The 18,568-nt window shown below is 41.4% G+C and overlaps 1 protein-coding gene across 5 annotated transcripts in view; it reads right to left on the minus strand.

The window, feature by feature from the left end:
- The window catches only part of KCNIP1 (potassium voltage-gated channel interacting protein 1), a 557,205-nt gene that overhangs the window by 41,589 nt on the left and 497,048 nt on the right, over positions 1 to 18,568 (minus strand). Inside the window, exon 1 of one of the 5 annotated variants that reach the window (XM_088458907.1) lies at positions 5,815 to 6,626. The exons of the other annotated variants lie outside the window; for them this stretch is intronic. Within the exon in view, the coding sequence (XP_088315033.1) occupies positions 5,815 to 6,496 (682 nt within the window). The 5' untranslated portion in view covers positions 6,497 to 6,626. Of the gene's footprint in view, positions 1 to 5,814; positions 6,627 to 18,568 lie in introns of those variants that run through there. 5 annotated transcript variants of the gene reach the window in all.

Consider the following 18,568-nt stretch of genomic DNA (forward strand, 5'->3'; position numbering starts at 1 on the left):
CCAAATCAATATCTCAAAAGAGATGAGAAAGCAGAATGTCCTTTGTAGGCGCACAAATACAAATTAGAAATAATAAAATGTAACCTTTATTGGTATATATTAAAACCTGGTTTTGTGAAATATGATTAAAATAATATAGATAGAAGAGATAGTGAACAAAGATAGAAGGTGAAATTAAAATATCAAGACACTTGACTCGCTGAATGCTGCTTTTATATTATTATTTGGTGTCAGAGAATCTATGTCTCTTTTATTTAGTAGTGAATCACGAACCTTATGAGCCTTCACATAAAACAGTCGTTACTCTGTGTGTCTTATGTTTCTTATGTATTCTGAAACATACCACAGTATGTATATTAGTTGGATATATGTAACTAGGTATAGATTAAGTAATTATACCTGCTCAATTGGCACGACCATATATTAAATTAATATAATACATAAATTCCTTATTCCAATATAAGACACATAATGGTAACCATATTCCTATGTGTTGCGGTTAAGCATCATTAAATACTTATTATTGTCACTGCGTGTAATATTCTACTCCTTCTTAACTATACTAGTACACACTGCCTTAGAATGTAATTGATATATGCACTAATGAGCTGTCGAATCACTTTAGTTCACCCCCATAAATCATGGTAATATCGTGCGCATCATGGTATGCACGTATATTTACATGTGATAAGCTCCTATAATGTAAAAACTTTAATAAGCTGCTTTGAAATCAAGATGGTCGCATCAGGATATTATATAGAATCTCTGAGAGTATAAGATAACCGGTCAGGGTAAGTATTGGTCATACTGTATACTTCATGGTTAACTGGTATTCTCCGTTGAAACCTAAACTCCTCTCTTATAAATATATCATGCTTCTCAACTACTCATTGCAGGTGTTTCTAAGACACACACTTACTAATACAAACACCGCTATTTAGTGCTCATCCTGAAGGCTTTAATGATGGTATCAATATTCATCCAATATGCTGGTTTTGATGTTAATACATGCAATGTGGAGAATGTGTTAATTGTCATGCAAAAGCCAATAGTAAGCACAGTACTTCAGTCTCCAATTACCAGACTTTGCAATTGAAGCTTGTTAGTAATTCATCCATGCACATAATATTGCTTGAAAAGCTGCTTGTTCTTAGGCCAATTAGCCAAAGTATTAACATCAAAACCAGCAAATTGGATGAATATTGATCCCATTTAAAGCCTCCAAGGTGGTTACTATATAGTGGACTCTGTGTATTAGTATATCAAGATTAATTAGTTAGGAGTTGTTTAATGTCATTAATGCATTAAGTGGGTTGTCACTGTGGATATTGCATTGTTATTTCCTACACGGGTAATTATATTAAATTGATTCTGTTTTTTATGGTGAGTTATTAAATAACGACGAATGTTGAGGCACAGTGTGTCCGTCCGTTTGATACCTCTAGATATCTATAAACAAAATATTGTTGAACTCTTGATTGAGTGTGGCATTTATATTTGCCCAATTAACCCTCTCTTCAGGACCTAGGTCTGTTGAACACAGTACTGTACTCCTACCTTATTTTACATAATATATGTTATATATGTTTTTTTTTCGTGTGTATGTAAACCTTATTTTAGTTTTTATAACTATTAAATGTTAAGTTTTAATATTATCAAACACATTCTGAGTGCCCCCAAAAAAGAGTCTTCTTTCTCTATAGCTATATACCATGTTGTTCTGACTCTGGAGAGAACCGCCAACCTTAGAAATTTATTCACCAATTTTGGTGCTGTTAATGTAGTTAGTTGGCTTTTCTATATTATCCTTTTGACCACACCGCTCAAGGCTGGTGTAAAACAAAATTCTCAACCTTTCCCGTATCTGACCTATCCTGTGCAAACTCCAATAAGTAAACTTGTGTAATTACCAGTTACCCTGAGACCATTGAGCTAATAATACTGGTAAATAGCTGGAAGCTGCCAACAACTGTATATGTACCTACCTAAATAAACTCTTAATTACACATAGCCCTAAGCCTTTATAAAATACTGAGATATTCAAATCTCTTATATCACCAGGAGCTGGTTTTTGAAATTTATCACAAGGAGAGCCACTTACACTAAAGCAGACAGTTAAAAAAGATCTACCGGTAAGGGACCTTTTTGCAAAAAACCTTGACTGTAGTATATACAGTATATCAGTGAGGGGACAGTGAAAGTTCCAGGCCTATTTCAACTTTCAACCTTTACGATAGACATTCCTACTACAAAATACGTATGTGCACCAATGTTTAGTAGCCACAATATTGACTGTAGTGTGTTACTATAAGTTTATGAACCATCATAATTTTAAGCTAAGGGTTGCTCATCTAGTAATGTGTGTGAGAAAAAAGTATGATTGTGGGAAAAGTAGTAACTATATTGTAATTAATATTCTAATATTAATAATAAACATATTCATAATATTATTATTCTACTTTGGGGTCAGGGTTAGTATATGGTATAACAAATTCAATCACTATTACAGTATGAAGTACCATTTTCAAAAGTAATTTATTGACTAAGGGCCTGATTCAGAGCCGGACGCAAATCGCCGATCGTACGTTCGGCGTACGTGCCGAAATATGTAAATTTTAGCGCTCGCACGTAATTTCGAACGCACCAAAAAAACCACCCCAAAGACTACTGACCCCTCCTCTACCTAACGAGCGAGCCAAATAGCGAGCGTACATCCCCAATGTGGCCTGCAGGGAACGCACGCACAAGTCCAAACCGGAAGTGGGCCTGTCAGATTCCGATTACCTGCTCGTTTATTCTGCCTACCTCCCTCAATCGTATCATGGCAATCAATATATCAATGAGCTTAATTGCTCTTCACATGTTGTTTTTTTAAAAAAATTTTTGACATGCAATAAACTTTACTCTTGTCCGTGTTTGTGTTTCCCCGCAGAATACGTACGGCTTAAACATTCGCTTTCATTTGTCAAAATACATGTTTGATCCAATTATCCATTTGTTTTCTTTGTTTTTACCCACGCATATTTTACTGGGTTCATTTCTTTATTTAAATTAGCTTACGCATGTCAGTGCATCAAGCCTATCATAACTCTCAATAGATTTTTGGCCCTGTCAAACACATGACTCATACACTAACCAATAGAATGGGTCCTGTTAATTACCCAAATACATTAGCCAATCAAAATTATTTTCTGGTCTTTATTAAAACTGTTTTATTAAAAATACACCATTGCCATCATGAGAGCCTCTGCATTCACCAAGCGCGAGCTCCTGGTATTAACAGAGGTGATGGACAGGCGGATCACCAGCCAGCCTCCCCCCATCACCAATCGAGAAAAGCGTTCCGCATATGCGGAGGTACGTGGACGCCTGCGTTCCTTCGGCTCACGCCGCCAGATCGGCCAGCTGGAGCGCAGGTGGTCCGACCTTCAACGGCGGACGCCCCGCTTGCTGGCATGCTTTCGCATGCAGATAGCGGAAAGTAAGTTTATTTGACTTTGGTTTTCATGTTTATCTTTGTGGCCCTAACTGCATGTGCATGTTTTCATGTCTGGCCTGTTTATTCTTTGTACTCATATCTGCATATGCATGTTTTCATGTCTGGCCTGTTTATTCTTTGTACTCATATCTGCATGTGCATGTTTTCATGTCCGGCCTGTTTATTCTTTGTACTCATATCTGCATGTGCATGTTTTCATTTTTTGGGGTTCAACAATTAGCGTTTAACAAGGTGATGTTCTAAACTAACCTCAATTTGTTTTCCATCATTTAGGGGCAGAGCGAAGACTACGGCGTCATCGCCGTCAAAGAAGGCGCCCTCGTCCCCTCTCCCCAACCCCCAGCCAAACATCCTCTCCCCAAAATACCCAAAATTCCCCCTCCTCCCCAGCCTGCCCAGACCCTGTCGCCGATCCCTCTGTGCTACTTCCCCTCCATCCCAATTCCCCCTCCCCTCAAACCACCCCTCTCTTGACCACCCCATCGCCGGAATCGGTCATCACCCCTCCCACCTCCTTTGGGACTTTGGTCACCTCCGAGGAGGACGAGGGAGTTGTTTCGGGGCCAGCTGTCATTCAGAATGGTATGTTTCCCTTTTATCCTATTTTGTTGTTTAAAATGTGTTGATCTAATCCTGTCTCTGTGCCTTTTAATTTTTTTGGTTTGGCAAAATTTTTGTTATATATCTGTTTGTATTTACATTTTACTGCTGATTTCCCCACACCCATATCCCACATGGCAAAACAGTCAAACTTGTTTGTCTGGTTTTTTTTTTTTGGGGGGGGGGGAGTTTTGTGTGTCCATTTTTTGGGCCTTCTGGGTTTTTAAAAAAATGTGCTTTTGGTCACACTATTGTCATTTTTTGATAACTCTCTTTTGCTTGTGTTTTTTGGGAGATTCTTAAATTATGTAGTAAGCCCCACAATTTTCTAACCCACAGAGGACCAGAGGCGTTTGGCGGACCTAGCCGGGTGCGTACAAGTGATGCGGGGCCACGTGATCGGCCTGCTGCTGGTCCTGGATCGTATGGCAGGGATCCTGCGTCCATAATTTATTTTTTTTCAGGGCAAATTATTTTTCATAAATAAAAAGTTAAATTTTGAGTTCAGTCTCATTCCTTGTCTCCAAATCTTAGATTGTTTACACTTACATAAGTAGACTCTTGCAGCAAGTATTTGCAACTAATGTCACTAAGATTGTGTGTTGTTGATTTTTAGAAAACAGGCACATGAAACAGCTAACACTAACAATCGGTTTGGGGCATTTTTTTGGTTTACATTTTTTCACTTTTTACATTTTATATGTTCCAATTTTGGGGGAAACCTGCTTAGACTGAGATTCCAAAGCATACTGATTCTACATAATACCTTTTGGTGTTGGTTTGGACCCAGAAAGCATATTTAAATATTGTGCAAATTGCGACATTACAGGATTAACCCTTAAGCAAATTTAACGTGGGTGAACCTGGTTACACTTGCTTGTAATGTTCAAGAAAATTTTGGGAATTACAAATTCAAAAAATTTATTCACCACATAAATAAAAAACCAAAGTGTTGGCTCACAAACAATACACACAGTGATATCAAAATGTAAAAACCATAAAACACCATAAGAAAAAAATAAAGATAAATCAAGAACTGGTTGACGAATGAGCATGCCAACATGATTCCACAAATGTGGCGTTGCAATATTGGGTCCAGAATATATATCCAATGTGTCCCCATGAAGGTTTGTTTGGGGTAGCAGGAAGTAGTCATCGTTTCAGTCCAAAAGATTATGAAATCAAACAGAAGATGGGAAATAATAAACAAATTAATTAGATGGTCTCCAAAAATCCTTACCACATTGTGTCAAATAACTTCTTTTGTGCCAATAATTACCTAAAATATCTGGCCACCACATCATCGTGTATGGCCCCCCCACATACTGACCTCTGACCAACCTCAGGGGGGCCATCCTCAGCCAAGGCATCCTCTGGCTGCATTGGGACACCACTCCTTATGGCGATGTTGTGAAATATCCCACATAGGACCACAATTTTCGAAACCATATCCGGCAAATACATGAGCTCGCCACCAGAGCGGTGGAGGCATCTGAATCGGCCTTTTAAAAGGCTGATACAGCACTCCACCACTTGCCTGGTGGCTGTAAGTGCGGAATTAAAATTACTTTGTGGCCCTGGTGTGGGAGCCAAATAAGGAGTGAGCAGCCAGGGCATGCAAGGGTAGCCACTGTCTCCTGTGAAAAAGAAGTGACAACATCAGGATCACTGTGTATCAAGCTTAACATTGTTATGTACTAAAGGTCTCCACTTACCCAGAAGCCACGCATCACCAGCTTGTAGGTTGTCTAATTTTTGCCATATCCCTGATTGCCGGATGAGGAATGAGTCATGTGCACTCCCAGGTAATTTTGCATTCAGGGACAGGATCTGGAGGGAGGCATCACATAACACCATTACATTCAGTGAGTGATAGTGTTTGCGGTTCCTAAAAATAGCCTCCAGCCGTGCTGGAGGCTGAAGTGGTATGTGAGTACCATCCACAACCCCTATGATGTGTGGGAAGCCAGCTATTTGGTAAAAATTGGCCTTGGCCACACTAAGGGCACTCATATCCAAAGGCATTTGAATAAAATGATGGAGGTGCTTGAAAAGGGCCTCCATCACAGCCCTCAGGATCCTGGAAAAGGAGGATTGGGAGATTCCCGCAACTATTCCCACCATGGTTTGAAAGGATCCTGAGGCACAGAAATGTAACACCGCCATAAATTGCGTAAGTGGTGGTATTGCTGTAGGACTGTCAATTTGACGCTCAAGATCACTCTCTATTAATGAGAGAGTGTCTATGAGGATTTGGGGCGGAAGACGGTAGCGTCTTAACACCTCATCATCGGGCATTCCAAAAAGGGTGACACGTGTTCGATATATCTGGGGCCTTGCACACCTACGATGCCTACGCCTGGGACGAGATTGAGGTTGGTCGGCTTCCGGGAGCATGGCCACAACAATCCGACCAAGATCAACCTGAAATGGCAAGAATTGAATGTAAGGTTTGTTTGCCCCCCCCAAAAAAAAATACTTATCTTTACGATACAATCCAATGATGCTTACATGCCGGGGTATTGTCATGATTTATCAAGCCTAAAAAAAAAAAACCGAACAATGGAAACATTTTGGCTGGCCATTTAGGAATCAAAATTTGGTAAAATACAAAACATAAAAGGGGATAAACACACATTTCTCCAAAGAGCAAAATGACAGTGCGCAGACTACCACAATTTGGGACCCAAAAAACAAACAAGATTGCTAACGGTAAATCTCAACCAATTTAACTACAGAAAAGAAGCAGACAAAAATGCGCTAATTAGTTCGCAATTACAATACAGAAAAGAAGCAGACAAAAATGCGCTAATTAGTTCGCAATTACAATACAGAAAAGAAGCAGACAAAAATGCGCTAATTAGTTCGCAATTACAATACAGAAAAGAAGCAGACAAAAATGCACTAATTAGTTCGCAATTACAATACAGAAAAGAAGCAGACAAAAATGCACTAATTAGTTCGCAATTACAATACAGAAAAGAAGCAGACAAAAATGCGCTCATTAGTTCGCAATTACAATACAGAAAAGAAGCAGACAAAAATGCGCTAATTAGTTCGCAATTACAATACAGAAAAGAAGCAGACAAAAATGCGCTAATTAGTTCAGACATTTAGGAAACACAAAACCAAAGGTTAAAACTGTAAGGTGAACAAAAGATGCGAAAAAAATGACATGAACATTTAATAAACAAGTGAAAATCCAAACTTACCAATACAGGATATATAAGTCACCGGAGAAAAAGGTCGTTGGGGCAGAGCCAAAAGAAACCTACCAAAGGATAATTGTAAAAAAATTAGAGAACAAAATTAAAAAAAAAGAAGGATAGCCAAATTGAACAAAAGGAAGACGACCAAAAACTTACCAAAAAAAGACACGACAAATAAAAGAACAACACCAAAAAAAGCGAACGGAAAGATAAACTCCAAAAAAACGCACAGAAAAAAACGCCAAACACAGCCAAATACAATTCCCGCCAACAATCCACTCCGACCAATGTAACCTCCAACAACCAACACCCGCCACCTAGACTCGAGACGGCCAAAGCCATAAATAGTGTTTATTTTCCCGCTCAAATTAAGGAGGGATCATAGGAACGCACAATCAATGATGCGGCCGAAAAATAAGGACTCATGTATAAATACGTCACGACCCAAAAAAAACGGTCTGGTGTATTTCTTGTTTTGCTATAAGAAATGACTACAGACCAGCCAAACAATGGCCAAGAGGCGGCCGGTAAGTTTTTCAGGCATTTCCAAACAAGGATTATTTTGAAACATAATATAGTGAAAGTTTGCATGCTCCAATTTCTCAATTTTTTTAAAAATAGGTGTGGAGGATGACATGGAAGAGGCTGCTGGGCCCAGTATTCCGGGCAAAGCAGGGAAAAAGAAAAGGCAGCCACAATTCACAAGAAAGGAGATGGAGGTTTTGGTTCAGAAGTGTGTGGACATCCTGTCACAGGCAGACAGGAATATGGGTGCAAGCTAGAAGTGGAGAATGTGGGAGGAGATAGCCAGTGCTGTCAATAGGGTGGGTGATTATGTCCGTCTAGCCAGGGATGTCAAACGGCGGTAAGTAAAAACTTGACCCCCCTAAAACCAAAAAAAACAAAAATGCAGGAATAATGGCTACTTTTTAACCCACAGATGGCAAGACTTCAAATATCGCCTGAAACAAAAAATGGCGGACAGGGCTAGGCATGCAAGGGGGACAGGTGGGGGTCCCACCCCTGTGTCATTGGAGTTTAATGATTTGGAAGAGCTGGCACAGGGGTGTGTGCAGGATGTGGAGGTGTTTGGCGTGTCCACATGGATACGGACATGCCAGACTTTGCGGCTCCTCATGTTGTCCCAGGTAAATGTTGTGATGTAACCAACTCTGAAATGTAATTGTGACAATATGTAGATTGTAATGTTCCTCTTTTCTCTTTTTTCTCACAGAGACACAGGCGGATGAGTCTCCTCCAGAGGGGAGACTTGGGTGCTGAATTTCTGCTGGCTCTGCAGGGGAGGAACCAGTACATCCGGCTGAGGACCCTGCAGAAACCAGTCCTGGGCAATCCCCCTCGCAAGCAGTGGCACTCCTCACAGAACTCAATTTTAAATCGGATTCCCATACGGAGATTCTGCAGAGGATGGACGCCAGTCTGCTACGGGTGGCTGAGGCCCTGGAGCAAAATGCGGCGGCCAACGTGACCATTGGTCAGGCCCTGGCTGAAAATACCAGGGCCAACATCCGAATCGCCAATGCCCTGGAGCAGCTCGTTCGTCAGCACATGGTGGAGCCGACCTCCCTTCCTGCCGGAACATCAGGATCCTCCACCTCTGGCACAACAACAGCCATTCCTCCAAATGTGCCTAGTCCTGTGCCTAGTCCAGAGGCCACAACATCTGCCTCTGGACAGGCCAGCCAGAGGACATCCCGGAGCCGGTCTGGCGCCCACCCTACCCCAGCCAAACGGGGCAAGAAACGATGATAGCACTGGCTACTTTGCCCACACTCCTTCTGTGCTTGCCCCATATTCCTTTCTGGCCAAAACTTCCCTCTCCTTTCTTGTGCATTGTTTTTAATTTTTTTTTCGTTTGTGTTCCAAAAATATCATTTAATCCAAAAATATGTGTCCAATATTAGTGGGTAACAAGGACCCCAAAAATGTACATGACAATGCACATGATTTGTTTAAAAATGTGTTTGGCAAATAAAACCTACAAATTGTTCTCAACTGTATTGTGACATTAATTGACAATTATTTTATACTTAATTCTGGCCCACAAGGGAAAAACGAAATCGGAGTTTGGGACTTTCAAAAAATCAAGGGTTAAAACAAAATGTTAGTTTAAAAAAAACTTTGGAATAAATGTTAAAAAAAAAATAAAAAAAATGCAAAAGGTTACAATACACACAAAGATGAATACAATATTGTTACAAAATGCAAAAATAGTAACCAAATTGTAAAATACATTACTACCAAAAAACGCTAATTGATTGTGTAATCCTGAAATTAGCAGCCGAGATTTTCAGCTGCGTACGGTTTTGTGCTATTACAAAGTGAAAATAAATAAATAAATAAACAAGCTGGTTTTCAAGCCAAAGTTGATTGTTTATCTGACAAGCCGTGATAAATTGATGAAACATCGTGGAGGCCCGGGCAAAAGGACAAGGCCATCGCCATGGTGGTCAAGTAATCCAGACCCTCAGCTGTGCGAGCAGTTTGAACGGAAAGAGGATCAGCCAGTGACGTATGAGTTGGTACGAACACATTGGACGTTCGCATGAGCTAATTTATGTACGCCCCAAAAACGCCTCGCCACGCCTGCGTTTCGCCATCTCCACCCCCGTCACCGCCCAAAAACGGCCTGTTCTGTCCATCACATTTGACATGTCACTTCCTGTTCGCAATTTGCCGTACGAGTGAAAAAAAACTCGCAATCTGCCGTACGCACATGCGCAGTGTTACACCGGCGCATGCGCGGTGTCACAACATCGGAACGCAACGAGCGGCTCTGAATGAGGGCCTAAGTCCTTTTGATTTCTATGTGATATACTTAAAGTGTTTCATATCATTTGTATTGCAATGACATCATAACCTTATGCATGAGAGGATCCAGTGTTGTCGAAGAGTTGTATGGAAATAAAGAATGTTTTGCTTTTATACTTTATTGTGATTATTTGTATCATTTTTATTGTTTAAAGTGCTGTGAGTATACAGTATAGCTATGAGTGAATGTATTATATCTATATAATATATAAGTTAGAGAGACATAGTACATTTCCCCTTATATAGCTATATCATATATAAGGTAGAGAAGCTTAGTACATCTCCCCCTATAATGTATATCTATATCATATATGAGGTAGAGAGGCTTAGTACATCTCCCCCTATACTGTATATCTATATCATATATAAGGTAGAGAGGCTTATTACATCTTCCCCTATATATCTATATCACATACAGTATAAGGCAGAGAGGCTTAGTACATCTTCCCCTATATATCTATATCATATTTAAGTTAGCCTTAGTACATCTCCCCCTATATACCTATATTATAAGGTAGAGAGCTTAGTACATCTCCCCCTATATATCTATATCATATATAAGTTAGAGAGGCTTAGAACATCTCCTCCTATATATCTATATCATATATAAGATAGAGAGGCTTAGTACATCTCCCCTATATATCTATATCATATATAAGGTAAAGAGGCTTTGTACATCTCCCCCTATACTGTATATCTATATCATATATAAGGTAGAGAGGCTTAGTACATCTCCCCCTATATATCTATATCACATACAGTATAAGGTAGAGAGGCTTAGTACATCTTCCCCTATATATCTATATCATATTTAAGTTAGAGAGGCTTAGTACATCTCCCCCTATATATCTATATCATATATAAGGTAAAGAGGCTTTGTACATCTCCCCCTATACTGTATATCTATATCATATATAAGGTAGAGAGGCTTATTACATCTTCCCCTATATATCTATTTCACATACAGTATAAGGTAGAGAGGCTTAGCACATCTTCCCCTATATATCTATATCATATTTAAGTTAGCCTTACTACATCTCCCCCTATATATCTATATTATAAGGTAGAGAGGCTTAGTAAATCTCCCCCTATATATCTATATCATATATAAGTTAGAGAGGCTTAGAACATCTCCTCCTATATATCTATATCATATATAAGATAGAGAGGCTTAGTACATCTCCCCCTATATATCTATATCATATATAAGGTAAAGAGGCTTTGTACATCTACCCCTATACTGTATATCTATATCATATTTAAGGTAAAGAGGCTTAGTACATCTCCCCCTATATATCTATTCACATACAGTATAAGGTAGAGAGGCTTAGTACATCTTCCCCTATATATCTATATCATATTTAAGTTAGAGAGCCTTAGTACATCTCCCCCTATATATCTTTATTATAAGGTAGAGAGGCTTAGTACATCTCACCCTATATATCTATATCATATATAAGATAGAGAGGCTTAGTACATCTCCTCCTATATATCTATATCATATATAAGGTAAAGAGGCTTTGTACATCTCCCCTATACTGTATATCTATATCATATATAAGGTAGAGAGGCTTAGTACATCTTCCCCTATATATCTATATCACATACAGTATAAGGTAGAGAGGCTTAGTACATCTTCCCCAATATATCTATATCATATTTAAGTTAGAGAGCATTAGTACATCTCCCCCTATATATCTATATTATAAGGTAGAGAGGCTTAGTACATCTCCCCCTATATATCTATATCATATATAAGTTAGAGAGGCTTAGAACATCTCTTCCTATATATCTATATCATATATAAGATAGAGAGGCTTAGTACATCTCCCCCATATATCTATATCATATATAAGGTAAAGAGGCTTTGTACATCTCCCCCTATACTGTATATCTATATCATATATAAGGTAGAGAGGCTTAGTACATCTCCCCCTATATATTTATATCACATACAGTATAAGGTAGAGAGGCTTAGTACATCTTCCCCTATATATCTATATCATATTTAAGTTAGAGAGCCTTAGTACATCTCCCCCTATATACCTATATTATAAGGTAGAGGCTTAGTACATCTCCCCCTATATATCTATATCATATATAAGTTAGAGAGGCTTAGTACATCTCCCCCAATATATCTACCGTATATACTCGAGTATAAGTCGACCCGAATATAAGCCGAGGTACCTAATTTTACCACGAAAAACTGGGAAAACTTATTGACTCGAGTATAAGCCTAGGGTGGGAAATGCAGCAGCTACTGGTAGTAATCCCCCCCTGGTACTGTCCCCAGTAGTAATCCCCCCCTGGTAGTGCCCCCAGTAGTAATCCCCCCCTGGTAGTGCCCCCAGTAGTAATATCCCCCCTGGTAGTGCCCCCAGTAGTAATACCCCCCTGGTAGTGCCCCAGTAGCAATATCCCCCCCTGGTAGTGCCCCCAGTATTAATCCCCCCCTGGTAGTGCCCCCAGTAGCAATATCCCCCCCTAGTAGTGCCCCCAGTATTAATCCCCCCCTGGTAGTGCCCCCAGTAGCAATATCCCCCCCTGGTAGTGCCCCCAGTATTAACCCCCCCTGGTAGTGCCCCCAGTAGCAATATCCCCCCCTAGTAGTGCTCCCAGTATTAATCCCCCCCCCGGTAGTGCCCCCAGTAGCAATATCCCCCCCTGGTAGTGCCCCCAGTATTAACCCCCCTGGTAGTGCCCCCAGTAGCAACATCCCCCCTGGTAGTGCCCCCAGTATTCCCCCCCTCCCTGGTAGTGCCCCCAGTAGCAACATCCCCCCCTGGTAGTTACCCCATTATTAATCCCCCCCCTCTGGTAGTGCCCCCAGTAGCGATATCCCCCCCCCCTGGTAGTACCCCCCCCAGCAGAAAGAAATTTAAAAAAACCAAACACTTACCTGTAACCCCGCTCCTGGTCCCGACGCTGCTACAGGCTCCTCCGCCTCTTTGCATAATGGGAGAGACATCGTCATGACGACGTCTCTCCCATTACCCACTGCGGGAGCCGGAAGATGGCTCCCGCAGTGGGAGCAGCAGTAGCCGCTGAGAGTCTGACAGACTCTCAGCGGCTGCTGATTATACCAAACACATAGCTGCCGGCTCCGGTGGCTGTGTGTTTGGCAGTGTGTAGTGCTGACTGAACTCCGTCCGGTCAGCGCTACACACGCGGTGCAGGCTGTGTCACAGTGACACAGTCTGCACCGCGGCCCGCATGGTACGCTACTCAGCAGCATACCATGCGGGCATGACTCGAGTATAAGCCGAGGGGGTGCTTTTTCAGCACAAAAAATGTGCTGAAAAACTCGGCTTATACTCGAGTATATACGGTATATCATATATAAGGTAAAGAGGCTTTGTACATCTCCCCCTATACTGTATATCTATATCATATATAAGGTAGAGAGGCTTAGTACATCTCCCCCTATATATCTATATCACATACAGTATAAGGTAGAGAGGCTTAGTACATCTTCCCCTATATATCTATATCATATTTAAGTTGGAGAGCCTTAGTACATCTCCCCCTATATATCTATATTATAAGGTAGAGGCTTAGTACATCTCCCCCTATATATCTATATCATATATAAGGTAAAGACGCTTTGTACATCTCCCCCTATACTGTATATCTATATCATATATAAGGTAGAGAGGCTTAGTACATCTTCCCCTATATATCTATATCACATACAGTATAAGGTAGATAGGCTTAGTACATCTTCCCCTATATATCTATATCATATTTAAGTTAGAGAGGCTTAGAACATCTCCTCCTATATATCTATATCATATATAAGGTAGAGAGGCTTAGTACATCTCCCCCAAACCTCCGGTAGGTGTCTAACCCTAACAAAACAAAAAAATCATGTGTCAACCATTTTTGTGTTGACCTTTTGACCCTGTTGACCATTTGTACATGTCAACATTCTTGCATGTCGACCTTTAGTGTGTCGACCTTTTGTCCCTGTTGACCTTTTGTCCCTGTCGACCTATTGTCTGTCTAACATCTGGTGTCTATCAAGACATTGTCAACCTTTTTACTGTAGATCTATAGACCGGATCCCGACAGATCCTACCTGTTGTAGAAATTTTGGCCACAGAGGAAGCTTCCTGCCAAGTTTATGATTGTGTCCAGGGTGTTTATAGAGAGGAGGGGGCCCATGTGCAGTCTCCGACATAGGCCCCCTCCTCTCCCCCCGGCGGCCGGCAGCGCACTGAGCTGTGCGCGGCCAGTGCCGGAGTTATAGACTCTGGGTACTAGAGTGTGCCCAGAGTCTATAGTGTATGCACAGGTCACCGGGAAAATGGTCACGGCGGCCACTTTCCCTGTACTGCGCATGCGCAAACGATGGGAAAATGCCTGTGCCGACGTGGGACTTCTGAGAGGTAAGTACTGTAATATTATGGGTGCAGGGTGTGCGGTGCAGGGCCCCCCTGGACCCAGGGGCCTGTGTTCCCCGCACACCCTACACCCATTATAGATACGCCCCTGATTGTGTCCTACTGGTAACAGATGATACCACCTTCTATCTCAGCGGCCAAAAGCCATGCTGTATGCATGGAAAAGATTACCTACCACCTATATGACAGTCCTGACCTCTTCACCACAGTATGGGCTAGCTGGCAATTCAGGGGAAACTCCTCTTTGTCTCTTCACACTCTCCTCTTCCGCCATGATGACCCCTATTCCTCCTTCACAAAACTTAACATTCTCTTCCCATGTATTAGCTCTTTGATATACACTTTTCACCTGCTTCATGTTTCATCTACTCCACCCTCTCCACCTCCTCTGCCCTTATCTCTATAACCTGACTTTTTGGACTCCAATCCAATTAGGTGTGAGTTCCCTCTGTATGCTGCACTTATGGTGCGTCTGGACTTGTGGATTTGCCCTTCTGCTCCACGGGAGGTTCCTGTCCTCCCTGATCTCTCCTTAGGGCTGTGTACAAAAATGTGCAAGTGCAGGGTGAGATTGGGCTGTGAGAGGGGCAAATTGTGGTGCCGTTGCCGACATTTCTACACCATTACAACGGCAACTCGCCCCTTTAGTGGCTACTTGGATTGAGCCCATTGTGTTCTGTAATGTTGCCAAGTTTTACATTTGTGCTATCAAAAAAAAAAGTTCTAAAAACAATTATACTCACAAAGAACTTTAAAAATATATATATTTATAACAACAGGAAATACAGTGTATATCAAACAATAATATACAGAAAAAAATTAAAGTATATAAGAGGAATAACAGTAGATTCACAAATTGTCAACACATGCAACCTAAAGAATAACAGGTACATTTGTTACATTGTTAGGTTCTGATGCTGTGTTTTATTCAAATTTTGTAATTGTAAGGAAAAGAGGGGAAGGAAAGGTATGGAGTGGGGCAGGGAAACTCTATGAGATATGAGATCTATCTTATTAATTATATTTTAACTTGAAATCTGTGGCATTTGTATTGCATGTTTAAACATGCTTATTTTTTTTTTAAAGTGTTTACATTGGAATCAATAAAACAATTTAAAACAGTGTTAAGGTGCCCACACATATACCGATGTGCTCACGATACGATTTTATGGCCAATTTCCTCATGAACTTTCACAGGAGCTCCCTTGCCGTCGTGATCACGATTTTGGAAAAAAGACACCCAATCTGTCTTACGATCTCACTATCTATCGGATCGTACGTATCGTGAGATTGGCCATAACAAATCGTGAGTTGAAAAAAAAAAAAACAGGCTCTTGACTATTGGTGGGAAATTTAAATAGCCATAACAATGGGAGGGGCTATCTAGGGAGTATATAAAGCAGGCACTCTGTGTACATTCTGCTCTGCTACTAGATTAGGCTAGGTGTATTCCTGCTGAATCCTGTACATTGCTACTGTGCTCTTTGTATTTGGCTTGCCTTATACAAAGTTTCTTCTACCTGCAAGTGTGTGCTACCTACCTGCATTCTATCCTGTTCCTGAATTCTGTACTGATGTGTCCCTATTAGTATAGAGTGTTGGTCGCTGAAGCTGGGGTCCGGGAGATTAGGAAGAGGGCCCAGCGAAGAAGGGCGAGAGCATGCTGGATCAAGGAGTGGCTGCTGCAAAGTGATACCCGCTCTCACATGTCCCTGCTGATGGAGATCAAGGAGAACAACCCGGACGACTATCGGAACTACCTGCGCATGGATGACGCCAGCTTCCAAAAATTGCTGCATCTGGTGACCCCCCACATCAAGAGACAGGACAGAAGGTGGCGGAGGGCAATCCCTGCTGAAGACAGACTGGTGGCTACCCTAAGGTACCTGGCTACAGGAAGGTCAATGGAAGACCTGAAGTTTGGGACACTCATCTCACCTCAGTCCTTGGGTGTCATCATTCCGGAGACCTGCAAAGCCATCGTAAAAGTGCTACAGTACCATTATTGCAAGGTAAGTTAAAAAAAACACCACACTTTGTTTTCTTGTGTAAAGAAAATTTTTTTTTTTATTTTTTTCTAAAACAAAGAAAAAAATATCCTTAATTTAGTACAATGTGCACTGACCTGCAGGCAACTGAAAGTGTGCACTAAACTGTTTGCAAAATACTTTGTTTATAACAACTTTACAAAAGAACATTATCACCAAATTTTATGAATCCCAATATGTAGCTGGCTGTATGTGATAGGGTGGGTTAGATGCCAGTTTGAACAGGCCTCGGCTTCCAGCAATGTGTACTTGTGCCATGTGCGTAGTGACCTTGTCCAAATGGCGTCATCACCACCCTATCCCATGCAGCAAGCCCCTATTAGAATTCATAAAATGTGGTGACATTAAAAGCAAGACAAAAAAACAACCAAATTAAATATCACCAAATTTTATGAATCCCAATAGGTAGCCGGCTGTATGTGATAGGGTGGGTCAGACGCCAGTTTGAACAGGCCAAAACACATATGGAACAAGTACAAATTGTGGCCCCGGCTTCCAGCAATGTGTACTTGTGCCATGTGCGTAGTGACCTTGTCCAAATGGCGTCATCACCACCCTATCCCATGCAGCAAGCACCTATTAGAATTCATAAAATTTGGTGATATTAAAATCAAGAAAAAATGTACATCTCTGTATATTGGGGCGACTCATCTGCTGCATCCAGCAGAGCATTATACAAGGTGGTGCTGGTGCTTGGGGTGCTTGGTGGGGGAGTAATATCTAACTGGGCAGGGGGGGGCGGACATACCTATTTGGGGCAGTGGAAAATAGCATTGGAACTGCAATGTATGTAGAATTTGAGATATTTTTGCTCATACAGCGACTCAAGAGGTCGTAGTTTAACCTTAAAAAATTTCTTTGGATATCTGCATCCAGATTTCTCAATGTGCTGTTCACATGAGCTGTGAAATCATCTATTGCATCTGGGGGTTTCTGCAGCAGCCGTTCTCCGTTTTGTAAAAAATGGTCCTCACGTTCTGTAAAATTCTCCTTTCTGCCTTGTTTTTTTTTCTTTTTTTGGGGTTGTTGAGAAGATGAGGGTCCAGGTGGAACTTGAGTTTCCACTTGTGTGCTATTCTCCGGATAACTGTCGCCACCGAGCAGACTGAGGTCCGGTGTGGATGTTAAATCAGGGTCTTGGGTGGGAGTCTATATAGGGAAAAAAGATCTAAAAAATATTATAGTCATGTTTTAACATCTTTTTTACAATTTTTACAGTTTTCTAACACCATGGAGGAGTGGACCAGCATCGCAGAAGATTTTGAACAATGTTGGAATTTCCCTAACTGCGGAGGAGCCATCGATGGGAAACACATTCGCATCAACCCACCTGCCAACACCGGATCATATTACTACAACTACAAAGGATTCTTCAGCATCGTTCTCATGGCAGTGGTGAATGCCAACTACGAATTTCTGTTTGTGGATGTCGGCAAGAATGGGCGTGCTTCGGATGGTGGGTCCTTCAAAAAGACGGCTTTCTACCAGAGACTGCCAACAAAACCCTCAACCTGCCCTCACTGGACAAGACAAAGCACGGCCTAAATTACGTTTTCGTTGCAGACGAGGCTTTTGCATTACATGAACATGTGATGAAGCCATTTGCACACAGGGGTCTGACCAGAGAGAAAAGGATATACAACTACCGTCTATCCCGGGCACGGCGCATTGTGGAAAATGCGTTTGGAATAATGAGCAACCGCTTCCGCATTTTCCACACCACCATCAATCTACATGTGGAGAAGATAGACTGGGTCGTGATGGCGTGCTGTGTGCTGCACAACTTTTTGCGAAGAAAATCTACTCAACGAGGACCAGTCCCAGCTAGACCAGAAGATGTAGGACCTCTGGAGGACATTGAACATTTGACATCTGTGTCTGCACCACCAACTACAGCAACATCCACCGCACGTGCCAAAGAAGTGAGGGAGGAGTACATGACCTATTTCAATGGACCAGGTGCTGTACCATGGCAGG

The sequence above is a fragment of the Taudactylus pleione genome, unplaced genomic scaffold, assembly GCF_031769625.1.
Source record: "Taudactylus pleione unplaced genomic scaffold, aTauple2 ptg000864l, whole genome shotgun sequence".
Classification (NCBI taxonomy): domain Eukaryota; kingdom Metazoa; phylum Chordata; class Amphibia; order Anura; family Myobatrachidae; genus Taudactylus; species Taudactylus pleione.